The sequence below is a fragment of the Notamacropus eugenii genome, chromosome X, assembly GCF_028372415.1.
Source record: "Notamacropus eugenii isolate mMacEug1 chromosome X, mMacEug1.pri_v2, whole genome shotgun sequence".
NCBI classification, from domain to species: domain Eukaryota; kingdom Metazoa; phylum Chordata; class Mammalia; order Diprotodontia; family Macropodidae; genus Notamacropus; species Notamacropus eugenii.
In genome coordinates this window covers 97,855,732-97,881,794 of record NC_092879.1, presented here as the reverse complement: position 1 = coordinate 97,881,794, position 26,063 = coordinate 97,855,732, and the positions used below count along the sequence as shown (strand labels likewise).

Sequence of the window (26,063 nt, the reverse complement as noted above, 5' to 3'; positions counted from 1 at the left end):
TCTGCTGCCCTTCCCCCACCGCAGGGCTCTCAGGCATGTGACAACACTGCCATCTTCAGACCAAACTGGGGAGTTACATCCCTACCCACCCATGAAAAAATTAAACATTCTCTTAAAAATTGCTTTAAAAAAATCGAAGAAAGCCTTATGGAATGACTGAGCTGGAAGGTCCTTGGCCCAAGCCCGCCATTTCCCAGCAGTGCAGACTAGATGTCTCAATCCTTGGCCCAGTTTGGTTCCAGAGAGAGGGGAGGCTGAGGCCTCACATTGGTTTGGGGTCTTTTTGACAAAGGCCTAGGCCCCACTGGACTCCCCGGTGTGAAGGAGGCTCCTGTCCTTTGGACACAATCACTAAGAGAGACTTTTTTGCCTCTGGAGGCTCTCCAGCTTTTCAACTGGCCTGTCCCACTGTTTAATGCTAAACCTGTTAGGAAGCTGCTTCTTTTGGGGCTGAAATCTCACTTTCTGCAGATTGGCTGCTAGTCCAGAACAAGTCTAGTCCTTGCACAGGGGGCTGCGCTGACTCTGAATGCCCTCACTCAACCAAATGGGCCTGAATCCAAAGGCTCTGTGGGAAGGCTACATTCTGCAGAAAGGTCCATTTTGGCTGGATATGAGGCCTAGATGCATTTCTTAAATTCCCTTGTACCCTCAGGCTCAGGGACTAGCTTCTCCCTCCCCCTCTGGCCCCTCCCCAGAGGCACAGAGCCACATAAAGGGCCTGCTTCTTAATAAATGCTCATTGAAAGTGGAGGATAAATGCATGGATAGGTTTTTATTGAAAGCAGGGCAGAATTGAGTAAGCATCACCTGGGATGGAGGAGGAAGAGGTGAGCCAGGGTGGAAGGTCAAGGGGCAGCCTGCCACGTGGCCCCCTCTGGCTCCAAAGCCTCAGAGCCTAGGGCACATGATGTGTGGGGGACCCTGAATAATGCAGGACTAGATACCAGACCCTGACTACCCCCCCGCCCCCACTTTGGCCAGTGAGTGGCCCCCGACATCCCTCTTCCCCTCCCACAACCCAGGGCTTGCAAGACAGAGAGAGATTGAAGCTATTTTGCAAGTACAGGGCAATTCCCCACCCAGGTGACCCAAGTGGCAGTGGCAGTATGGTGGCTTTGGACCAGCTAGTGCCAGCTCGTCCTTTGGCTGAGCCAGAGCCATGAGGCGATGCCTGCCTCACGCACTGCCCTGGTGACTTCTGGGCATTGTTGTTTGTCTCAAGGGTTGCTGGAGCTGTCACTGAGTCTCAGCCTTCTCCATTGTACAGAAGTGGGAAACTGAGGTCCTGGGTGAGAAAGGATCTGATTCCCCAGAAGGCCTCTGACTTTGGATCTAGTGTTTTCCTCTCAACAATTGACTTGCCTGATGTCACATAGCAAACATGTAGCTGTAGCTGGCCTCCAGACTCTTTCTTGCCTGCCAGAGCTACCTCCAAATGTCTCCCGAAGGATTCCCACCTTAGTGAGACCCAACTGGGCTCTACTCCCAGGTGGCAGCTGCCCCAGAGGCCAGAACCCGAGTGGGAGCTAGGAAGACCTGACCTCCAATTCTGCCGCTAACCCCTGCTGGGCCTCATGGTGCTGATGGTGACAACCATGCCCCCGGATGGGGGTGGGTGGTGGGGAGGGGGTGGTTCGGGGGTGGGGGTGGTGATAAGCCCTGTCACTGCGCATTAGAAGCCTTATATAAATGTCAACTTTTACTATCATTTCCCACCCCCCTCCTTCCTGTGTGCCCCCCCTCCCAAGCCTTGGAGGAGCTCCCGCTATCTCTAGCCCACTGGGCTAGCCTTTTCTGGGTCTCCTTTCTTTCCCAGGGTGAATGGCCATTAATAGTACTTCTTGGTTCTCTACCTTGCAGAGCTGTTTCAAAGCAAGCTTGTTTGTGCCAGAAGGATGGGAGCTAGGTTAGTGTGGGTTTCATCCCCCAATTCCATGGGGAGCCCGAGGCCTGCACTGCCCTGACTACTACCTTAATCACCAGGACAAGGCCAGGGGGGCCTAACTCATGGAGTGAGGAAATTGGACTGCTTACAATTTGGGGCTTTTCAAGTGATTTGTGACTGATTGATCAGCAAGCTTGGCTCAGGCCAGCTTCCACCTGCTCATCCTCTCCAACCCAGCTCAGGAGAACTGGGCCTGGAGTGTTCTCTCCTGTCCCCCCTCCCTCCCAACCCCATCTCTCCTCCCCCTGGCCCTCAACAAGGAAAACAGAGGACTCGGCCAGGGAAGGTACCAGAGGGAGGCTGGGGCCAGGCTTTCAGAGCTCCACGAGGTCATCGGTGGACACCACCTTGAGACTGAGGTGTCCGGTCACAGGTGGGGCATCTGGAGCACCCTTATCTCGAAGCTGGAGGGTCCTGAGCTCTCGGGAGTCGCCTGGCTCGCCTACAAGGGTTACTTGTCCCAGGAATCGGTCACACAGAAGCTTTTTGTTCCAGACCTGAAGACGTGAGGATGGAGGTGTGCGAGGTCTTAGTGTTTGGGCCTCACCTCGTCACGAGGCACTCAGAGTATGCCATGATGGGATACCTTGTCTGCAGCCCCCTGCCCTCTGGCTACCCTTCTCACCTGAACCACAATGGGCTCCTTGAGGTTCTTGCGATAGAATATAGCCTGGATGTCAAAAACAGCGTCAAAGGTTTCCTTCTGGACAGGGGAGCGGACGATTTCCTTCCCACACTTGATGATGAGGTAGGGGTTGGCACCTGAAACAAAGTTTGTGTGACCTGTGTGCTTTGGGGGCCTGGCATCATGGGGGCCTGGCATCATGGGGGTCTGGCATCACAGGGGCCTGATGACAGCTCTGGCCACAAGGCCTGGGTTTGAGTTGGAGTTGACATTTGGGTTTCACCATTAACTCATTGTGTGACTTTGACCAGGGCCCTTTTGCGCTCTGGGCCTGTTTCTTCTAGTGTAGCATCAGACTGTCAGGCAAGGATGCTCCTAAGGCCCATTTTGCTCTCACTCTGACACTGTAAGGTTCCTCACAGCTTCCTCCTACCGCTCATAGACATACACTGGGCCCTCCAGAGACCCCAGGCCTTTCCATTCTTGGGCACCAGCCAAAACAAAGCTGACCCAGTCACTGGCAGCAGGCTGGCCAGAGGGAGCTGTTGGCAGGGAATGAGCTGCCACCCCTGGGCAGCACGTGGGTAGCTGCTGCTGGTGGCCATTGTGCCCAGCCCCCAGGGAGCTCAGGCCAGCAGCAGCTCCAGCCACAATTCTTGGCAGCTTCTCTAGAGGGCTTGAGGCAAAGCCCTGGGCAGAGAGCCCAGCCCCCTGAAAGTGGGTCCTGCCTTTAGCTGGATCTTAGCCACCCACCTACCCCATGGCTTCTGATGCCAACTGCTTCCTCCCCTCCCTAGTCTGGCCCTTGATTCCTAGGCTGCCAGAGCTGGAAGACATTGTCAAGATAACCCCCTTGTTTTACAAAGGAGGGAACTGAGGCTCTGACTTACCCAAGTTCCCACAGTTCATAAATAGGAGGCAGATATGAAGACTTGGATTCTAATTCTGCCTCTGATACTTAGTAGCTATGAGACCATACTCAAATCATTAAACCTCTTTGACCCTCAGTTTTCTCATCCAGGAAATGGGCATAATCTTGTAGCTTTTGTGAGACTCAAATGAGATAAATGATGTCTGGAAAGTATTTTGCAAGCAAATGTCAACTCCCACCATCACTGAGCAGCAAAGCTGGCATTTGGAGGCTAGTGCAGCTACCTCTCTGATGCTGCCCACATGCTTCACCCCTCTGGACTCCTTCCTCCCTCCTTCCTGCTGTTGAGGCCTGGTACCAATGACCCAGCCCTGCTCCTGCCCCAATTCTAAGCCTGCCGACCCAACCCGTACGTCCAGAGCTGTTCTGTCGGTCCAGCCCCTCCACGCTGTGAACAGTCAGCTGGGTGACTCGCTGAGGGTAGCCGCACAGGAAACTCCTACATTTGGGCTCGGGCTTGTCCAGCGTGAGCTCCCTACAAGGGAATGAGAGGCCGGGTTAAAGGCCAGCCACTCACTGGCTTGTTGGCCTTGGCGAGGCCCAAGTTCATAGAGTGACAGCTCCAGGGAACTTCTGAATGAAGCTAATCCTGCTCTTTTGCTGAGGAAGAAGCTGAGGGCCTCAGGCTGGGCCGCCTGGCTCTTGGGCCCCTGGCTCCTGGCCCCCTGGCTCCTGGGCCCACTGGTTCTGAGGCCCCCTGGTTTCTGGGCCCCCTGGTTTCTGGGCCCCCTGGTTTCTGGGCCCCCTGGCTCCTGGGCCCCCTGGCTCCTGGCCCCTTGGCTCCTGTGCCCACTGGTTCTGAGGCCCCCTGGCTCCTGGCCCCCTGGCTCCTGGGCCCACTGGTTCTGAGGCCCCCTGGTTTCTGGGCCCCCTGGTTTCTGGGCCCCTTGGTTTCTGGGCCCACTGGTTCTGAGGCCCATGCTCTCTTCTCTCCTGTAGCTCCCACATCGAACCTCTGGAAAATGGTTGGCAGGTTGTGGTTTGGAGCCTAGCTTTGCCCACTTACTGACTACCTCGAGGCAAGAGGCTTTAGTGCCGTGGGCCTTAGGTTCTCCCCCTGGAGGACAAGGGGATTGATCTCCAAGGCCCCCCTTTCCAATCTTGGATCCCTCTGGAAGAGGACCTGAGCTCCGAGGGAACATCGGTGAACAGCCTTAGGATGAACTCGCTGATGTCACCAGGCTGGAACAGGGTGGGGATGATGACATAGCGACCCTTCTTCAGGATGGTTCTCAGAAACACCGTGCGGGAGTCCATGTAGGTGGATCCCACCACCCTCTCCTGGACCTGCAGCTGATGGAGGCGGTATTCCCGATTCAGCTCCACCTGGTGGAAGGGACAGAGCCTGTCAGGTCCAAAAGAACAGCAGCCAAGAGACTGGTTCAGGGGCCGTCCCAGGGGCCTGTCCCCCTGCCCTTACCCGGAAGATCTCGAAGCCAATGGTGTAGTTGTCTCCCCGGCCATCCTTCCGGTGAGGGCGCTGGTCACGCTGCTGCAGGGAAATGAGGACTTTGTCTTCTTCCTTATTTATGTTGAAGACATACTAAGGGGAATGAGCAAGAGGCACCTTAGTCAGTGGTTTCTGAGCCAAATCCAAAGTGGCCCAGTGCAGGGATGGGGGTCTGGGATGGAGAGCCAGGAGAGGTAGGGGCTCCTCATCTGCCTTACCGTGTGTCCCTGGGCTGGGCACTTTCTCTCCCCATTGGCGCTACTTATCCCACAGGGATTGTTGGGCACAAAGTAGACCCCAGAGAAGTGTCACTTGTGATGATTATCTCTTTCCCCTCCCCAGGCCTCAGTTTCCTCCTCTGTCATAGGAAGAGTTTGGACAACACATCCTCTAATGTCCCTCTTAGTCTGACATTCTGGACTAGGCAGGCTCTCAACATGAGTGAGTTTGCTGTTGAAAACATTCTGTTTGGAATCCCCATCGTAGACCCTGGGACACTCCCTCTCTCTGCTCTTGTAGCCCCCATGAGCTGCAGGCTTCCAGGCCCAGGAAAACAGACCGAGATCACAGGACACCAAGGAAATCAGTGAACTTCTCATCCTGGGGCAGCACTTCAGACTTAGGAGATGGTCTCTGAGAATTGTAGTGGCTAAAAAAAGTGTCCTCCTTCGGATAGTCTAGTGAGGAACCTCTCAAAACTGAGTCGGACTGGTTCTTGGCTAACGGGCATCTAGTCCTTCATTTGGCCTATACTCAAGGCCTTTCTAGCTTGCAAGGAGCTGCTAGAGCCTGGGTGCTCTTGTGCCATGGCAAGAAATTGGGGGAGGGTGTCAGTTAGTATCCGTAGAACCAGGAAGGAGTTACTGGCTCAGACCACCTGCATTGCTAGGTATGGACTTCTTGGAAAATGGAACCAGTTGAAACCTGATTTCTCTTTGGAAAAACCTAGCATGGTGCTCCTGGAGAGCCTGGTAGCCTAACTGTGGTCCAGGCAAATGCCATGTATATGCAAAGACAGCCAGAGGCCTTATACCCCCAGTACCCCAATGGCCCCCGGAGCCCAGGGGCCAGTGCTTCCAATGGGCAGTCCTGGTACTGAAGGGATAGATTGCAAGAACCAAGGACAAACAGCTCCACCCATAGCCCCTCCTCTCCATTTGTTGCCAATGACATTTTATGGGGGTAGAGGAAAGTTGAGTCCCAGAGACAGGAAGATTTCTTTGAACAAAGAATGTTCTAGCTGGAAGGAATCTCAGAGATGAGTTAGTTGGAGCCCCTTGTTTGACAGAGAGGAATGTGAGGGTACTGAAAAGGTCTGAATCCTTAGAACAAAGATCGTCAGAACTGGGAGTTCCTTTAGAGAGTATCCAACTCAGACCATTCTTTTCACCAAGGGGAACATTGAGCTTCAGACAGGGACAGGACCTTTGCCAAGGTCCACAGCCAACTTGAAATGTAATCATTTGGTTTCTCCCCAGAATAATAGTGAAGATGGTTCTTGGACAGGGGACAAGCAGACAGGCCTGCTGGTTATTAGTAGGTTAAGTGGGTAAACAATGCCAAGGCAGGAGCATATTTTAGCGCTCCTTATTAGGGGAAAGAAAGGGAGAAAAGGGTCAAGCTCAAGGAAGACGGAGGAGCCAGAGCCCTGGGTCACAGTCTCGGGCTAGTTTAAAAATGCTGGAAAAGATCGGGGGCAGTTTGTAAACAAACCAAGCAGGAGGTTGGAGGGGAGGGGGGATGTCTGGCCTAGATCATTCTTCTAGGACATTCTGTTTTGTATCCTGTCTCCTGCCCCTCCACCCATCCACCCTGCCTGCTGGTAAACTAGCAGTCTACACTCACATACACACAACTACACACATACCTCAATAAACACATTAACAAAGACCCAGTCACAGGATTTCACAGTTGATGGGATGCCCAAGAATCTCCTTTCCTCTATCCAGCCTCTGCTTAAGGACCTCCCAGGATGGGGAACCTCTCCCACTTGGGGCCAGCTATCCCCATGAGGAAGTTCTTCCTAGTGCTTCTTTCCCCCATCACTCCTGACAAGGTCTGCTGGGGCTTAACAGAGGGAGTCTCCCTCCTCCTCTGAACGTCAGCTCTTTGGATCCTTGATGACCCCAAGACCTGGGCCCACCCATGAGCTTAGGGGCCTCCTGGCCTCTATCTTGACAGGTCATCTTCTGTTCTCCTTTTGGTGTGTGTCGGGGGAGGAGAGGGCAGGCAGAGGGGCCTTCGTGGACATGCTGTACTCCCAAGGGTCCACTGGGCTGATCCCAGCATGGACAGGCCCTTCTTAGTCAGCCGTGTCTGTCCCTACTTACATATATTTGTGCAGCTGCTAAGGACACAGGCAGTCTGGAGTCAGGGAAGGGCCCACCTCCATGCTCCTTTTATGTCACTTGGGCAAAGCCACTTTCCTTCCCTGGGCCTCAGTTTCTTCTTTGTAAAATGAAGGGATTGAAGTAAAGGCCCTTCTAGTTTGGAACAGGCCATGCCTGCCCTGCCTCCATTTTAAAGAGGGGGAGCTCAGCCTGGCCACCTTAGGGGATGGACAGAGAGCTCGCTCCTTCATGCAGGCCACTCAACTGTTTTTCATTGGCTTTCCTCCCCTCCTCCCATGGCTACGCCTGGTTCTCTCCCCTGGGCTCAATCCTTCTTCCATTGGCTGGCCCTTCAAATACTTGGCCAGAACTAACCTGGCCCGCTGAGCCTTCCCTTCAATGACCCCCCCCCCCCGTGGCCTGGTCTTTGGTCCCCTCCCTGTCCACTGACTCTGTTCCACCTCGATAGTGAGCTTCCTCAAAATGGAACATAGCACTTCAAGCACCTCCTTGGTCAGAGGATGATGGGCCTGCTGCTTCCCCCTTCTGGACATCCTGCCTCTTACAATGTAGCTTAGATCACATTGGTTTTTTGGCTGTTGTGGTCAGACTATTGGCTCATATTGAACTTGTGGTCTACTGGGACCTCCCCTTACCCAGATCTTTTCCCACAGTAATTTGAATATCTCCAAGCAAAGTGGCACCCCACTTAAGAAGCTTTACTCCATCAGGTCACTGGAAAGCCAATGAAAAGCCACCCTGCATTTGCCACTGGAGTTTCAGGCATGAAAGAGCCCAGGCCCCCCAGTGGCTAGCCCAGTCTTAGAAGTGTTGCCAGGGATCATTCCAGGCTTCCTGAAGCAGACCAGAGAGCAGAGGGTACAAGGAGGGAAGGCCACTATGGGCCATGCAGAAGAGGAAAGGTGTACCTACAATGCCTGTGAGAGTGGCTGAAGGCCTGAGAGGGGGCCATGATTCTGGAGGGGGGTGAGGGAGATCAGCTCCCCGGGAAGGCAAGGGGCTCCAACCTGGGGGTTCTGCAAGAACGTAGCTCGGTTGTTGAAGCAGCCTCCAGCCCGATTGATCAAAGGGTCCTCGTCATGCTGCCAAGCTCCACGCACTGAGGCCTTCTCCCAGGTCTTGTGGATGCTGAAGATGGAGGTGTTCAGATTGCGGCAGATGTCCACGTCAGTGAAGTTTTTACACCAGTCATCAAAGGCCATCCTAAGGGGGAAAGCCAAAAATCAAAGCATCAGAGGATTCAGGACTGGGAGGGACCTTAGAGATAGTTTAGGACAGGGGTGGGGAACCTGCAGCCTCCAGGCCACATGTGGGCCTCTAAGTCTTCAAGGGTGGCCCTTTGACTGAATCCAAACTTCCCAGGACAAATCCCCTTCAGAAAAGGATTCGTTCTGTCAAACTGGGACTCAATCCAAAGGCTGCCCTTCTGAGCAGGTATAGGTCCTACTAGTCATGTGACCATTGGCAAATCACTCCGTCTGGCACACAGTATTGTTGCAAGATCAAGAGAGGGAATGTCTCGAAGGTGCTTTACCAACTTGAAAGCTCAATATAAACGTAGGCTAGGAAAAAATAAAATACTATTTCAAGTCAAAATCATCCATCTCTAAATGGAGGCTAGAGACCAGAGGCTGGGCCTGCAGTTAGAAAGGCCTGAGTTCCAGCTGCTCCTCAGATATTCCGCAGCCATGTCATCCTGGGCAAGTCATTTACCCTTCATCTCGAAAGCTGGAATAAAAATACATCTACCTCAGTGAGCCAGCCATTCGATGGGCACTTCTCAAATACCTACTATGTGGCAGGCACTGAGGATAAAAGCAAAGGCAAAGTCAGTTTCTATTTCAAGGAGTTCACAGCCCAATGGGGAAAGCAACACGCAAACAACTGGACGTATACAAGATATAGAAAAAAACTGATGGAAGGTAATCTCCATGAGGAAGGCCCCAGCAGCGGGAACACTGGCAAGGCAGGATTTGAACTGACACTTGAAGGAAGCCAAGGAAAATAAGGTGAGGAGGGAGAACCGTTCAGGCCTGGGACACAACCAGTGCAAAGGTGTGCAGACTGGAAATGGACTGCAAGGAACACGTTGATGTAGCTGGATTGTATCAAGGAGGGAAAGGTCGGAAGAGGTCAGGTTACAAATGCCAAACAGAGCATTTTGTATCTGCTCCTGGAAACAATAGGGAGCCACTGGAGTTTATCGAGTAGAAGAGTGACCTGAATAGAAAAATCACTTTGCTGGTTGAATGGAGGATAGACTGGAGTGAGGGGAGACAGGAGGCAGGCAGGTGACACAGCTGGTGAGTCTGAGGTTGAATTTAAACTCAGTGCTTCTTGAATCCAGGTCCAGAGCTCTACCCACTGAGCAATCAGGCCCCATTCCTCACCAGAACTCTCCATCGTCTGTCACGTTGAGTCCCATGTTCTTTTTCTCCACTGCAGTCACTCCTTGCCATTCCTCGGAGCTAAAGGACGGAGAAGGGAGGGATTCGACCCGTGGTTAAGGCTGCCATCAGCCATGGCAGAGGGGACGGACCTCATCCCCAGGAAAGCCTGATATATTTCTCACCAACTTAAGACATAGAACATCAGAGTCAGAAGGGGCCTTGGGGCATAGATGCTGGACCTGATAAGTTCCCTAAACATGGAACGTGAGTTTTCAGAGCTGGACCGAATCTCTGTGATCCCCTTGTCCCTTTGACATTTGGGTCCCACAAAGGGCACTGACCCTGGGCCTAGGAGGGGTTCAGCCCATAGTCATCAGGGACAAAAATGATGAGACTTGGGCACTTCATGGGCAAGCTTGAGAGGGTGAGGAAGCAGGAACCAGAGTCCGGCACAGAGGGCACTGGAGTGAGGAGACGTGGCTTCAGGTCCCAGTTATTTTACTAGTGTGGCTATAATACTGGCACAGTTATGTCCTCCCAGTGTTGTGAGGAGTGCGCTTTGTAATTTGGAAAATGGTGGAGAAATGAGAGCAATTGTGATTCTCTGCAGCCTCCTCAAGGTCAAACAAGGCCTAGGGCAGAGAGTCCGGGGTAGACGGCTCACCTGTCACTCCAAGGCCCATTCCACTCCCGCTTTCCCCATGGGTTCCTCATCCGGATCATGAACAGCTTTTCAGACTTGAAGTAAGCCAGGAGTCGTCCTCCAATGCGCAGCTTGCGAATGTCAGTTACTGAGTAGGCATGGCCCCTCACCAGACCCTGCTCAGTGATTCCTTGACGCTCATTGTCAACGGCAGGCTACACTCCCGAGAACCCAGAAAAGTACAAAGAGTATTAGGCCTTACCTCAACACTCCTCCCGCCAACCCACCTCCCCCATACCTCCAGCGCAGGCATCCACACACACACACATACACACACACACACACACACACGCACACACACACACACACACACACACACACACACACACACACATGCACACACTCACCTCCCGCTCTGATCTTTATTCTCCATCCAAGGGCTCTGCTGGGTCAGTATGGGAGGGCAGAAGCCTCTGAACTGACCAGGGCCCAGAGGAATCTACTGTAAAGATCTTAGAGGGAGCCCTGTGAAGGTCTGGAGCATAGAGGGCTCAGATAGAGCTAGGCTCACTCTAAGGAAAACCTTCCCAAAGGGCTATGGGCTGCCTCCTCACTGAAGGTCTTCATGCAGAGGAGGTGATGGGCCCAGAATGCTCTTCTGGGATGGCTTAGCCTGGCCTGCTGACCTTGGACCCAGTCTCATTCTGGGACTCTCAGTCTGGTCATGGCTCCTTTCTGGGCTGCAGCCAGAAGCCTGGCATGAGCAAACATCTTGCTTTCAGGCCATCCTTATGCCACTGGTTATTTTGTGCCAAGGAAGGAGGTGGCAGCCAGCCTTATCTCAGTGGATCTAGGGGTGAGCCTGGCACAGTGCTCCTTGGATCACCTGACACTCATCCTTGATGCTCAAAGCTGGCTCCCCTAGGACCTGGCCGGTGTCAGCCCCATCCCTCAGCCTGGCATTCCTGGGGGCCACATTTAGCAATAACTAGGTCCCATCGAGGGATGGGCTACCTCTTCCCCAGTGGCCTCCACGCTTGGGTCCCTGTGGCATTCTTTGGCTGACTTGGAGGCTATGCAGCGTGTCTGGACGTCAGTTCTTTGCTGCTGGGACTGCGTCCTGCCCGCGCTCTCCTTCCCCCTGCCCCCGCTCTCCTTCCCCCTGCCCCACCTCATTCACAGGTCCCTTCATTCATTGACACATTCACACGTTCATTCAGATGCCCATGAAGCGATGTACCAGGATGGAGCAGCTGATGAGGCCCCCTCTGTTGTAGGCCTTGAGCAGGTCCTCAAAGAGCTTGGTCTGCTCCAGGAGGAGCCTACCATAATCGCCCTTCTTAAGGTCTATGGTTTCAGACACAGCCCCCGTGAAGTCCGTGATGGCATCCGCAGTGTTCCCACCGTCCAGAGCCTCGTAACAGCCCACCAGCCTGGGAGCAGAAGTCAGAGGCAGAGGAGAGACACAAGGGGAGGAGAGGAAGCCGTTGAGACATAGGGACACTTTGGTCATTCTGTCCCTTCCCAGCAGGATTTGCCACCAAAGCATGGGATTCCCTAATGGGCCAGGACACATGGATTGGAGGCCAGGAAGGCTGGCCCCTATGTCCTTAGAGGATAGCTCCCAAGGCTGGGGCCCTTCAAATCTAGCCCAGGAGCTCAGAGCTCACTCCTATCAAAGCTATGCTGCTCATCCCTGCCTTCCCTCTGCCTTATTCTTTGTATGTTGAGGGGATGGAATCCCATGGTGTCTGAGGTAATGATCTATGGCATGGACCCCCTGACTGGACCTTAATTGTCCCTTGCAAATGGTGAAGGAATTAAGGCCTGGGGGAGAGGCCAGTGCTGGCTGGTGCTGCCCTTCTGGGCATCTGGAAGCGTGTGCCTTAGGTCCTACCTGGCTTCTGCTCAGATGCATGTGTTTGGGCAACAGTGAAGCCTAAGGTGAAGGGAGGCTCCTGGGTCTCTCCCCTGGCCTGGCCTCCCACCAGGGCTTACTTTGCATAGGCCTTTTCCAGCAGGGCACTCCAGAATTCATTGGGCACATTGGAGTGGCAGAAAATCAGCTCCCCATTGATGGTGGGCAGACGGTCATCAATCACCACATCAATCCAGTCACCAAAATGCCAGAAACGGAAGTGGAATATTCCGGCATATTTCTCAGGCCTCCGTGAGTCCCAGTCCTGCTCCTTTGCCTCGGGGATCACCTGGACACAAGGGATTGGCAATAGCAGTAGTTGAAGCCCCCTCCTTCTGCCATGCCAACGTAGGAGACCACAGCCATCCCTGGGCTGCCTCAACTGTGGCCCTGGGCACCACTGTCCACAGTGCCAAGAAATGACTCTGCCAGCTGGAGACAGGGCAGGGATGTGCTGAATGTGAGTACACAATTCCCACTGGTTCTGATGGGCACCTGAGGACAAGACAAGCCCAGAGCGACTTGCATCCAGGCCACTCATTGTCTCATCCCCTTACTCATTCATGCCTTCACTCACTCGTTTCCTCCTTAACCCACTGACATCTATGGATCAGTCTGGCCCTCGGCTTCCAGGACATGGCACCGCACTAGCTTTTCTATCAGTTTCTTGTCTCCAGCCTCCCAATAGTCCATCCCCAATGCAGCCTCCTCCTGGGCCCCACTTGCTTCTGCCTCAAGGGTAGAAAGAGGGCAGCTGGTCCCCATCACTGAGACAAACCCCATCATAGGTTGGAAGGGCCTCTGAGTGCATGCATGCTGTTCCGTGGCCAAAGTCATTAATCACCTTTTTCCAGAGACATTCTTGGAGGGCCAGACAAGAACAAGCTGCTACGAACCAGCAATTCCCCAGCTTTCCTTGGTGTAAGTCGTGGGAGCTGATCCCACCCACAAACAGGTGTGGGTTGTCGCAGATGTCCTGGAAAGAAGGCAGCTCCGTTAGGACTTTGCAGAAGAGGCTAGCTGGCTTCCCTCAGCTCTGGCCAGCATAGTCTCTGCCAACGAGGACCCCCTTCTGCCAGAAGTGAGCTTGGGAGGGAGCGAGGGAGTGAGAGCGATGCTGGAGTAAGTGAATGAATGAGTGAATGAATGAGGAGGTTAATGAGTGAGTGAACAGAAGAGTAAATGAGTGTATGTGTGAATGAGGGAGCAACAGGATGACAGAGAGCTTCGATGCTCAGGGGAGCAGGGGGAAACTGACTCCTAGAGAAGAGACTTGCCCAAGGGCACATAGTGGGCCACTTATGGAGCCACAGGTTCCCTGGACCTGAGGCCTGTGCTCTCGCTTCTGTAACTTGCCTAGCTGGTTTCGTGGATGGGGGCAGGGCCTAAGTCGTGGGAAGTAGGTGAACAGCCCACATGAGCCACCAAATGGCATCTCAGTGGCCACAGTTTTCAAAGGATCGAGTGTGGCTGCTGCCTCTCCCTTCCTCTTTTCCTCTTTCCTCCCTTCTCTTCTTCTAGGCTTTTTGGCTGTACTTCTGTCTGGGCTTGGGGAGGAATGTGGTGGCCACGGTGATGGCAGCAGGTGGCCCTTGGAGGTAGAGTCTCAGGGCCACAGAACACAGATGGGGGCTGCCCACCTTACCAGACTGGGGGTCAGAGGAGATAGATCACACTCATATATTTCCATGTGTCAGTCAGGGTTATGGAAGGGAGGCCCCCTAAAGCTTCCCAGCTGTGCTGGCCTAGCTGGGGTGCTCCAGAGCCGGCTATTTGTCAAATGGTCAGCCAGAGAAATACAAAAGCAGACTGGTGAGCAGACTGAGCCAAGTCCTCCTTCCTTTGGGGCCCCTTAAGACTGGCCTTTGGGCTGACTCGACCACTGTCTTGCCCACTGTCTTGCCCAAAGGCCTGGGTACTGCGGACTTCCCTTCCCTTTAACTATAACAACAGTATAAAAGGGAGTGGTATTCCAGGGACCACTAGGGGCAAATGTGGTCAATGGACCAGGCGAGAGCATTAATGGCCTAGGGAAGAGACTTAGCAAGTCCCTTTCTCTCTCTGGGCCTCACATTCCTGATCTGTAAAATGAGAGGGCTGGGCTAAATGACCTCTGAGGAGCCTTCCTGTTCTGCCATTCTGGGAGCAAGCTCACCCTTGGGTGGCTTGGACTGACTGGGGAAGCGAATGGAGAAAGAAGAGAGAGGGTTGGTGACAAGAAAGAGGGGATGGGGGGTGCCAGCCAGCTGCCCCTTGGAGGACGGATTCACTCACAGGCAGACACTCAGATCCATACAACCCCAGGCCTTCTTCTCTTCCTCCCAGGTCAGGTCATCTCTTTCACCACATCACCATCCTCAAGGGCCAAACACAAAGGGCTCAAGGCAGGTGCTTGGCAGCAGAGGGCAGCCCCAGGTCTCAACCTCAGGAGGCAGGGTCAAGGTTGCTTTCCCTCAGAAGTTCTTCACCTACCATGGAGCTCCAGCCCTGGCACTGGCTCTTTTGAATTTTGGTCTCTGTCTCTCTGATACATTCTCTCATAGGCTCATTGGGTTATAGAATCATAAAATCAGAGCTGGACGAGACAGTTGAGGACCTCTGCACACTCCCTCACATTTATGCACACATACATACACACAAATTTTCACACTCACAAATACTTTCACACACACTCACACTATATTCATCCTCACTCCTCCACATGCACATTCATACATACACATGCTTGCACATCTACAATAACACACACATACACACACACACACACACACACTCAGGCACAGATACAGACAGCTTGACAGCTTGCCTCTCTCATGGATCTCTGCCTGGAGCCATGGAGTGAATGGGGCCTGGTAGCCCCAGCCCAGAGCCTGCAAACAGCCTCTGGAGCCAAACTTGAGGCAACTTTTTCAAGAAGTAGCTGAGAAGGGGAGGAGGGAGGATACCCAGAGCCTGGGGCTTTGCCAGCCATGTTTTCCATCATGGAAAACCCTCAGGACCACTTGGGTGGGAGTGATGAGATCCCAGACTGAGAATGTGACCTTTTCTCTTGGAAGTGAGAGCTGCTTGCTCGAGGTTGCCAGGGGGAGAGGTCCCATCCAGTTGAGAGAAGTGTAGAATGATAGGATTGCAGAACTGGAAGGGACATTAGAGGTCTTTGAGTCCAGCCCCTTGCTTTTGTATATGGGGAAACGGAGGCTCGGGCAGGGGAAGGAGCTTTGGATTTTAGAGCTCACCAAGTCCAATCCTCCTCATGTTCTAGAGGAAGAAACTAAGGCATAAAGAGGTGAGGGGGGAACTTGCTCAGGGTCATCCATTGCGTTAGTGAGGATGTGGTGGAACTGAGGCCAAAGTCATGGGTTGAATTTCCTGTGTAGATCACTTGTTTTAGTTTCTTTTGGAGTCATCTGTAGACATAGTTTTGTTTGGCCCTAGAGGACAGTACTAAAAGCAAGCGATCGGTCATTTATTAAGTGCTAACCATGTGCCAGGCACTGGGGGTACAATGGGAGAAAGTTATAGTGGCAAATTTCAGCTTGGTTTAAGGACAGGTAGTGTTGTGTAGTGGAAAGAGCCCTGGTGTTGGGGAGAGAGGACTAAGGTTTAAATCCTGTCTCTACTTGCCACCTGTATGCCCTGTCTCTGGACCTCAGTTTCCTCATTTGTAAAATGAGGGGAGCTGTTGAACTAGGTAGTATCCAAGGTCCTGTTCAGGTCTAACTCTGTGATCCTGAGATGCATTTGGGGGGCCTAGATCAGTATCCACCAGTGCCAACCTCCAATGGGGATGGCACTCCGTGAGTGATTGTGCCTTCTAGGGACTGCTACACTTTCCCTAAGCCCAGACCGGTCTGAAAGTGGCCAACCAACCAGCTGTTCCTCAGAAAATCCCACCAGTGTGCAGGAAGCTGGCACCAAGAGGAATCCTGGCAGCCCTGGCTCTCCTTGCTCCATTGGGCTCCTTCCCAAGCCAGTCTCCATCCTCAACAGCCTCTTCTTCCACCAAGTATTTTTGTAATCCCTGATGTGCCTGGCACCATGCCAAGCACTGGGCACACAAAACCCAGGCCAGTGCTGTTCCTACTCTCAGCCGGTTGTCATTTTCCCTCCTGCATTCACCATCTTTTCTCCAACCCTCTCTATAATTCTTTGTGTGAGGCTCACATTTACATGGTCAAGAAATCCTTCCAGATGAATGGGGACAGAATGCATGTGAGTTAGGGAACTGTTGCAAACTCCCCTAATAGGGACTGGTCCAAGGTCTTCCCCTTCTGGCCCTGGGGTTTCTTTCTCTCAAATAAAGGTCTCTGAGGCGGCCCCTGATCACTCTAAACCCTTTAATCTCCAGGAGCATTAGCATGGGGCCTCTCTGAGAGAGGGGACACAGGAAGTGGCAGGAAAGGGATTCAGATGGGAGCAGAAAGCCTCTATGGGAATTCACTCTGTGACAGGCCAGGTCATTCATTCATTCATTCAGGAAGAGAAGTTCAAATCTTGCCTGACTCACTAGTTGTGTGACCCTGGACAAGTCATGTAACTGTTGTCTGCCTTGGTTTTCTCATCTGTAAAATGAGGATCATAATAGCAACTACCTCCCAGGGTTGTTGTGAGGGTCAAATGAGATAATGTTTGCAAAGTCATAGAAATGTTGACTTATTATTTACTCATTTGATTAATTAAAACTACTGGTATAATAAGCACCTACTGTGAGCTTAAGCAAAGTTAGGCTAGGATAGGGTCCCTGTGCTCTTGGAGCTCACAGGGGCGAGAGGGGAGAAGAATGAGATAGAGACACAGAGACATGAAGTTATCTAAGTGCTTTAGCTAACCAAAGGAAGGAGCCCTCTGTATGCTCCCCTCAACTCCGAAATGTTCTCTGCTCCTCCCTGAGATGAGTGTTCTCCCTCTGGGCTGGCCTAGCCTGGCCTTGGAGTCAGCCTCTTCCACACAGCCTCGCCCTGTCCAGGGCCCCTAGCCCTCAGCCTTCAGCAGTGTCCAAGGAGGTGGGGGCCAAGCCAAACTCCAGCCTTCCCACAAAGAAGGGAAACATCAGTGCAGTACTGTGATTGTTATTAGGAAGCTCATTCTCTCCATTTTCTCTTGTTGCTGCTATTCTAGTGAGAGGTGGCACGGTGTACTGGATGGAATGTCAGCCTTGGACTCAGGAGGCCTGGGTTCAAGTCTTCCCCTTTCCCACTCCCAACACTCACTAGGTGTGGGACCCTGGGCTAAGGTGCTAATGTGTTGCCAGTCACCATTGGTGGGGACAGTGTCCCCACTCCCCAGCTGCCAATGGGATCACAGGGCTGGACCAAAGAACTCCTAGTCAGAGAGGCCAGAGGGTCAGAGGGTTCACAGGATTTCTCAACCTGGCACCCCTCAGCCTGCTCTGCTCTAGAGCCCCCTCAGCAAAGGTTATAGGAGGGACCGACTTGGGAGGGAGGCTCAGGATGGACTGGGAAGGATTGGAGGAGGAGGGGGAAGAGAAGGGGAGGAAACAGATAGAGACTTTGGTGCCCCTTGGATGGTATGGGAAGGTACAGCTCCAAGGCAGACTCATGACAAGATGCCAGGAGCCTCTGCAGAGGCATCTGGGGAATGGGCCTCTAGGTGGCAGTGCCAAGATGGAGGAGATGAAGGAAGGGGCTTGGATGAAGGGGAGGCAGGACAGAAAAGGCTGGGAACTAGTCTCAAGTTTTGTGGAGAGAGGTAGGCCCTGGCTAACCCTAAAGTCAGCCTGGGAAAGTGATCAGCTGACTTGCTGTGGGCCCTGGGCTCTGGCCTCTGCATTCCCAGTAAAGGTAGAGTGGAAAGGCTCTGGTACTTCTGAGCTAGCTGGGTGACCTGAATAGATTCCTTGCCCTCTCTGGGCTGCCTCAGATTCCTCCTTGAAATGAGAGGGTCAGATGCCATGGTGTCTGCTGTGGACTTGAGCTCTGAGCCCAGGATGAAGGGTTCAGTGAGTAACTATAGGCCCCAAAATCTTGGTGGAACCTGAATCCCAGTTGAACCACAGCCACCCAGGGAGAGCTCTGATTGGTCCTAGCTGCCAGCTGCCTGGCACAAGCAGGAGGGCTGCAGCCCCCACTGACCCCTCGACCTAGCCGCAAGCAGTCAGGAGGGGAGCCTGGGCCTGGGTCTGTGTCTCTCACATCTGGGCCCAGGCTTAAGCAGTGTGCTTTAACTCAGCCTTGACCTGGGTTAACAGAGCTCCTGCCTGGGCCCCCTAGATACTGAGCAGAGCCAGCAGCAGTGCAGGAGCCAAAACCCTTAGTCATCTCTTCTCAGCCCCTAGGGTCCTGAGGAAGTAGAGGCTGGAGGGGGCGTAGGCAAAGGAAGGAAGCCCTGTAGACCCACTGCCCTACTAGGAAGTAAGGCCATCCCTTCTATTCCATCCCCTCTGACCAAGGCTGCCCTGCTCTAAAGCTGGGCCTTTACCTTTGGGTGGCCCCTGGCCCTATCCACTTTTCCTCTCTCCTCTGCCTCCCTTCACCCCCACTATAGCCCTGTCACCCATCACATATGCTCCCCACTGCCGCTGCTCATGTGCTGGCCACCTGGGCTACAAAGTCCCAGTTGGTTCCATTTTGACCCCTAGTGGGCTTTGCTCCAGGGAGGTCAGGGTAGGATTATATCAGCGCCCACTCCTCCCTCTCTGGCTGATCAGATGGAATCTCTTTGGCAGCACCTTCAGTCCCAAGTACTGTATGCAAAGGACTTAAAATGCTGCCTGTGTGTGAGCCACTGCCATTGCTATGGGTATTATGGCCAATAAGCTGCCAAGTCCTTCCAATGTCTTTTGACCCTCTGGCCCAGGACTGCTCACACTCTGTTGTGTGGAATCATGGGCTCTTGTCATCTCCCTCCCAAGGTTAGGGATGACTTCTTCAGCCAGCCTTCCAAAGGTACAAACTTGAGTGCCCTTCATTATCCTGGTGGTGGCCCTCTGGGAACTTGGACCATCCCACACCCTCATCTCCTTTTGGTGCTGACCTCTCTCATCAGTTCAAATCCTAGACTTCATTTCATAGGATTGAAAGCTAGGAGAGACCCCAGAAGTCATGTGGTCCAGTGGCTTCATTTGACAAAGGAGGAAAGTGAGGCTCACAGTCCCAGTCAGGATCTGAAGCTTGGTCTTCTGTACATTCTACCACACTGCCTCCCTAAGGGTTACTGGCTTGCTAGGGTCCTCGGTGCCTAGGGGTCAATGATCATGTATTTGGATCTCCACAAGAGGCATTGGGTTTCCTGCTAGCCATTTTTCACAGGACCCCATTGCTTGATCACCCCCTTCCTTACTAGAAGTTAAACTCTGAGGGCTGGGAGTTCATTTTTGGTATTGTAACCCTATCTCCTGGCAAAGAGGGAGGGAAGAGGGTATGAGGATTAGTCTTCTTTCCTTTCCTAACTTTGACGCCTCCTGGGCCACAGGGTCCTAGCTGCAGTTCCCTGACATTCCACTGCTAGGCCCCAACCCAACTGCCAGTCTGAGTCATTACCTTAGGCCGCTTCCATTCCACTGGGCCTGGCAGGCGGCGGCTGAAGAAAAGGGACTCATTTCCAGCGAGGAACTCAGGGTCCTCAAAGAGCCGGTGCTCTCGGAGACACCGCTGCTTGAGTTCACGGTACTTCTGGTCTTTAAAAGGTTTCACCACAGCAAGCATGGTCTCGATTTCCAGCTAGAATGAGAACAATCTTCTCCTCAGAATGGAGATAAGGGTGACCAACGCTTAGCAAGTAGGCTGGGCTGAGATTGACCGTCTGGGACATACGAGACAAGTACAACACTGTTCTGAAGAGCCACTCATCTCCCAGAGTATACTGGCTGTGTGACCTTGGACAACTCACCTTACCTCTGAGTGTCCTGTGCAATCCTTTCAGACTCAAAATTGCAGAGTAAGCATTGATGTGCCTTGGCAGAGGGATTTTCCTTAGTGGGGAAAATGATAGGTCCAGGTAAAAAACAAAGTGGGAGGAAATTAACTCCCAGAGTTCTTTGGAAGTTCATTTGAGATGTCTATAAAGTGCTTTGGAAAAGTTCAAATGCTACAGAAATGTCAGCAAGCTATTCTCAGGCAGTCTCAAGTGCACATCAGGCCAGTGGTTGGTCTGGAGTCATGGCAGGGTACAGGCTCTAGTCCTCTGTGACTACAAAATCCTCCCATTTACATGGGAAGATGCATCTCCCATAGTAGAGATATTATGAATCCCCATTTAACAGATGAGCATGCTGGACATCTTCTGAATGACTGTGCAGGCTCTAGTTAGAAACTGAAATTGACAAGTAGCCTCAAAAGAGCTGGAGAGAGAGCTAGAACTAGCCTGCCAAGGTCAGTGGGGCAATCTTTTTTCACTACTAAGAGGGAGAGCATGAACGTGAAATGAGCAAACTGAATCCTGTGCTTCAGGCCCCAAAACAGCCACTATCTCATTGATCGGGGAATTCCGGAATGCCAACTGGAGAGTACAGAACTGCCCTTTGTAGGCCATTGGCCCAGAGTTACCTAAACTCTTTTTCCTAACTTTTGATGCAAGGCATCTGCTTTTCAAGTAGCTTTGGAGTGACAATAAGGCTTCTAAATTGGAAACACTTACTTCCCAAAGATAGGTTGCCAATGGCTGATAATCCCACTGGGCACACAATCGGATGAAACTGACACATTCCCTAGGATGGCACATGTAATCTCACAGGGATACATATCCTTGTCCATAGTCTGGCCCTAGCAACGCTAAAATCCAGCAACTGGCTAATATTGTCACAAGCTTGGTAATAGAGAACTTAAGTTAATATTGTCTTAAAGCCTTCCAGAACTGATAGAAACAGGCAATGCTCTTACTGCTAAATTAACATGTGTGAAGGCCAGCTGTTTGAATGAGCAGACCCTGTCTATCAGGCATGAGATTTCACATTAACTACATGACTTTGGCGGGTACTGAGATTTACTGGCTGATTTCACTCTTGGTTCAGATGGAGACTTTTACTGAGATCCATTTGTGGTAAACGTGTCAAATCTTCATGCTCTAGACACGAAGGGAAGATAGATGCAAGACTTCTGCATCACCCGTATTCTCGGGTGTGTCATTGCATTTATATTCTTAGGTAACTGCTGATGCATACAGAGTATCAGGAACTCTCAATCAAAACATCTAGACCCAACCCTCTCACCTGCTTCCAGTGTAACTGAAGTGTCCTATCTCTGCCCTGGTCTCCAAGATCTACCCACTGACAAGCACCTGGACCACTGTGGCTCTCCCTTGACTCCACCCTTGAGGCTTGGTGACTGGCCAGAGCCAATGATGAAGGAGGCAAGGGACATATAGACCTGCACCCTTCCCCATCCTTGCTCCTTCCCAGTCTCTCTCACCCACTTCCAGCCATTCCCCGCCCCCTCCATTCTAGCTTCATCGGCCTACTTGAGGAACTTGACCTGAGGGAATAACAGATTCTTCCAGCCCCTTGGTTTACTTGGTGTGGTAGAGTGAAGAGAGCACTGGACTCAGGAAGACTTGACTTCATAGTCCAGCCCTCAGATACTTCCTAGCTGTGTGACCCTGGGCAAGTCAGTTAACCTGTTTGCTTCAGTTTTTTTATCTAAAGAATGGGGATGATAATACTGTATTTAAAGCATGTTCATTAGTTCGATAAACATTTATTAAGTGCCTACTATGTGCCAAGTACCTTCTATGCAATTTACAGTCTCAGAGAGATTCTTGGGGCAAGCTGTCATTATGATGATCATAATGGGAGGGAGTTTAGTAACCTGTGGGGGAAAGCAGACTCTTCCACGACTGATCCAGTACAACCAAAATACCCAGTTAACCAAAATATCCTTATCCTGACCCTTTGGACTAATCAGGTACCTCTTGTATTTGGCAAGGTTGCCAAGAATCAGTACCTTGAAGAACCTAAAGAGGCCGCTGGGGAAGCTGCCTCTGGAGGTACCCTGTGGTGCCCCCTGGAAAGGTAGGAGAAGTCGACTGGTTACTTACTGCTGGCTGTGGGCTGTTGGACTGTCCCCATTCTCCTGCTGGTAGTTGGAGGCTTGTTTCCTCACATGACTGAGCTGGGATACAAGTATGTATATGGGTGGTGTGGTGTATGTGTGTCCTGTGTGTTGTGTGCATATGTATAGTGTGTGTGTGTGTATACAACAGCCAGTGTTTGGATGTGGGACTGCAGCCCCATTCCTCCGGCCCTTTGGGAGCTCCTGTATTGGCCTCAGTCCCTGACAAAACCAGGTGAGGCCAGGCTTTTTGCTGGTGCCATAGTCCAAGGAAGCCAGTACGATGGAGGCCAGAGGATTGCTTCCTAACTGCCTGCCTTTGGACCCCTAGTGCTTCCCCTGTGGCAAGAAGGAAGGGCCTGGACTAAATGTTTTCCAAGCCCCCTTCCAGCTCTAAATCTCTGAAATCTTGAATGCATGAATGACTTCCTCTCCTTGGCCTTAGTTTCCTCATCTGTACCAGGAGGCAGTTAGACTGGACAGTCTCAGAGGTCTCTTCTAGCCTGAAAAACTGATAGGATTTCATAGAATTAAGAGCTGGAAGGGGCTTTTATTCCACATCATTTAGCCCAAGCCCCTCATTTTACAGATGAGGAAACTGAGGCCCACAGAGGGGGCTATGACTTGCCCAGGTCCCTGACTTCCAATCCAGTGCACTCCGAGATGTCGCCTTTCATCTTTTCCTTGTTTTCCCCTCCCAGGAGTGGTTCAGAAAAGGGTTCAATTGGACCCGAGGCTTTTTCAAAGGGAAATTGATCCCCCACAGTGGTTAATCATGCTAGAACACTAAGTAGGGTGCTTAGCTGGGGACAATGGCCTGTGACAGAGAAAATAAATGGGAGGGGGGAAAGAGGAGGGGAGGAAGAGACCTTGAAAAGAGACCTTGGTCTTTGGAACACAAAGCCCTTGCAGGAGTGGGGGAGGAGAACCCCCTGAGATGCCTTGAGGCTTTTCTGGGGGGGGGTGCTGCCCAGGGAACCTGCTGCCTGGGCACTGAGCTTAGAGATCCCCAAAGGCAGGAAGTGCTACTTATGCCATGGCCTGAACTCGCAGTCACTGAGTTCCCTCTCCCCTCCCTCACCCCTGCCCCGACTTTGGCTCCTCTAGGGTGAAAATAGGGGCTCAGCTTGGGAAGTGGGAAAAGCTGGAGGGAGGAGAAGCTGAGGCTCCAGGAAGACCTTACTGAGCCCTAGGTCTAGAGAGAGATGGGGCTCTAGAAGCCAGTCTCCTCATTTTACAGATGAAGAAATCGAGGCTCAGAGAGAGCAAGGGGCTTTCCCCAAATCATCCGAGTAGTGAGTGGCAGGGTGAGGTCGTCCGGCTCTGCGTCCAAAGCTCTTTCTACTGCAGCACACTCCCCAAACACCGGCCACTGAGGAGAACCCTGATTCTCCCCAACCTGTTCTAGACGCCGCTTCCTAAACCCCGAGATCCTGCCATGCCCTAGGCTCTGCTCCGCTCTGCGCTTCCCGACTGTTTAGGGGATCGTGAGAACCGCCTGGGGGGTCCCGGGATGCAGAACGAGAAGCTCATTAGGGAACGGGAGCCCAGCCCAGGCAGCAGCCACACGACGGAGCGAGGCAGAGAAGCCTGCTGCTGCCGGGGTGGGAATCCGAATGTGTGAAGCTCCAGTCCCCTTCCCTCTGGACCTGCTTTATGAATCTGTCAAATGACAATGGGGACATTAGACCCGCTACGATTTCGAAGCGTCCTTACCCTCGAAAACTCGTGATCGGGGAGAGTGGAAGTTAGCAACTTGGTGGCTGGAGGGGCCAGTCTCAGAAACTGAGGACCTGCTGGGGTGTGTGTGGGGGGGCGGGGGGGTGCAGGGAGGATCCAGTCCTGTTTTCAGGGGCTGCCCAGTCCCCAGGAGCGCGGGAGCAGGCTGCTCTGAAGAGGCAGTTCGTGGGGCCAGGGATTAGGGAGCTGGGATTGCCGTGGAAGGAGGGTTGGACCTCCTTGGCCGCTTGCCACATGGGAGACCTTGGACAAATCACTTACTCTCTGTGGGCCTCAGTTTCCTCACCTGCACAGTGAGGGAGTTGGACCGAATGGGTCCCTGCTAGCTTAACTGTAGGATTCTAAGGTGTGTTGAGGCATCTACCTTGGGTTGCCAGCTCTTTAGAGAGAAAACTTGCCTAGGCTGCTATATGGAAAGTGAGGAGGGACGTTGGGGGCAAGCTAGGGGAATCTCTTCATTTTTAAGAGTGAAGAATTAAAGCACCAAGTTAAAGAATTCAAGTCACCCAACCTGTGAATTGCAGAGCTTGGCTTGACTCTTCAGTGTCTCCCCACTCCTAACCCTTGGCAGCTCACTGAAGTATTGACCAGGGGCTGGCCCGTGGCCCAGTGATCACTCTCCAAGCGCAGCTCGGAGATCGGCTTCCTTCAACTGGCTCTAGATCAGCTGTGAAGATCTCAGAAATGCTGTCGAGCTTTCCCCTGTCCAACCAGCAGCTCCTGGAGTACCGGCTGAGCCTGGGATTTCTCTGGAGAGCCAGAATAGTATGGAGAGAGCCCTGTGCCCGGGGTGCCCAGGACTTACCTGGTTTAGGAAACCTCTGATCTGGACAGTCAGCAGAGTCAGGAAACTTTCCCAGTTGAGGCAGCTGCTGTGAACTTGACAGCCCTTTGGGCTGTACCAAGCTCTGTGTGCAGGGGAAGCTCTGCTCAGAAACTTTGGGAACCGTTGTCCAGCTCAGGCAGCCAGGAATTGATCTTGAGTCATAAGGGAGAGAGGGAAGGCGTTCCCGTGTTCCCGTGTTCCCGTGTCCCTGCCTCCCTGCATTCTTGACATTGGGCCAACTGGGATGCCCCCCTGGCTGGGGGCAGGGCTGGGCCAGCTGCCTTGGGGACTAAGAGAGCAAAAAAAAGAGATAGAGAGAGAAAGAAAGAAGAAGGAAGGAAAGAAAGAGAAAGGAAGGAAAAGTAGGGAGGAGGAAAGAGTGATAACTGGCATTCACATAACATAAAATCCTCAAAGCTCTCTGAGTGAAACTTAGTGTTTCCCCACAACTTGAGGAGGTTGGTGCAACAGCCCTTGTTATTCCTACGTTACCGAGGAGGAAACTGGGGCTCAGAGAGATGTGACTTGTCCAAGGTCATACAGCTAATGAGGGTCTGGACCTGCTTTATGAATCTATAAAATGCCACAATAGAATAGGGTTTCTAAGGGTTTCATTCTCTAAAACTCATGATGCTGGAGAATGGAGGTTGGTGATCAGGTGACCCTAGGTGAGGCCCTGTTGGGGGTCCAGGGCTGCTGCTCAGACAGGGGCAGACATGGGCTAAACACCTAGCTCTTCCTAGTTTTGGCTTTGGTCATGTCCTTTTCACCATGCTGGCTCTTCCAAAAAGACAGAGGGATTGATGGGATTTCTGTTCTTTCCCGAGGTAAACACAGCCTTTCAACTTTCCCAGGCTCTTCTTTAAGTGCTCCTATGGGGCACAGGTTTGAGGGCCTCTGAGTGTCAGGTTGCATCATTTGGATCTGGGGGCTGGCATGACCACTGTCTCATTTACCTGTTTGTAGACTCAGTTTTGCCCCTTGGTTGGGATGAGGGGAAAGGAGGCCCCACCAGCCTACCAGCTCATCAAGTTCTTGGAAGGCTTCCTGAATGATTGAGAGCAAGGCAAAGACTGGGCAAATCCCAATTGGTCCCAGAGATGGTCTGAGAGAGAAAGCAGGATTTTTTTCTCAGGTCCTGAGGGAGGATCATGGGTCAAGCTAGGATGGGGAAAAGAGAGAGAGAGAGAGAGAGAGAGAGAGAGAGAGAGAGAGAGAGAGAGAGAGAGAGAGAGAG

At 52.5% G+C, this 26,063-nt stretch overlaps 1 protein-coding gene across 1 annotated transcript; it reads right to left on the bottom strand.

Moving 5' to 3' along the window:
- Positions 1-756: 756 nt before the first annotated feature.
- CAPN6 (calpain 6) lies at positions 757-24,987 on the bottom strand. Its single transcript, XM_072626936.1, has 13 exons — positions 24,806-24,987; positions 19,756-19,935; positions 13,101-13,232; positions 12,337-12,545; positions 11,579-11,771; positions 10,360-10,553; positions 9,696-9,773; positions 8,313-8,508; positions 4,925-5,047; positions 4,628-4,830; positions 3,858-3,979; positions 2,574-2,710; positions 757-2,445 (listed from the first exon to the last, which is right to left on the bottom strand). The coding sequence occupies exons 2-13, from the start codon at positions 19,918-19,920 to the stop codon at positions 2,263-2,265; spliced, it is 1,935 nt and encodes a 644-aa protein (XP_072483037.1). The 5' UTR covers positions 19,921-19,935; positions 24,806-24,987; the 3' UTR covers positions 757-2,262.
- Positions 24,988-26,063: the final 1,076 nt, after the last annotated feature.

What these genes read in the sequence shown, in the direction of transcription:
- CAPN6 (XM_072626936.1), bottom strand. Translation starts at nt 19,920, where the DNA reads ATGCTTGCTGTGGTGAAACCTTTTAAAGACCAGAAGTACCGTGAACTC. An exon ending in AAGAATGTCTCTGGAAAAAG is followed by an intron (nt 12,546 to 13,100) that starts GTGATTAATGAC and finishes CCTTGTGTCCAG; the next exon opens with GTGATCCCCGAGGCAAAGGA. An exon ending in AATGGGCCTTGGAGTGACAG is followed by an intron (nt 9,774 to 10,359) that starts GTGAGCCGTCTA and finishes TCCGTCCTTTAG; the next exon opens with CTCCGAGGAATGGCAAGGAG.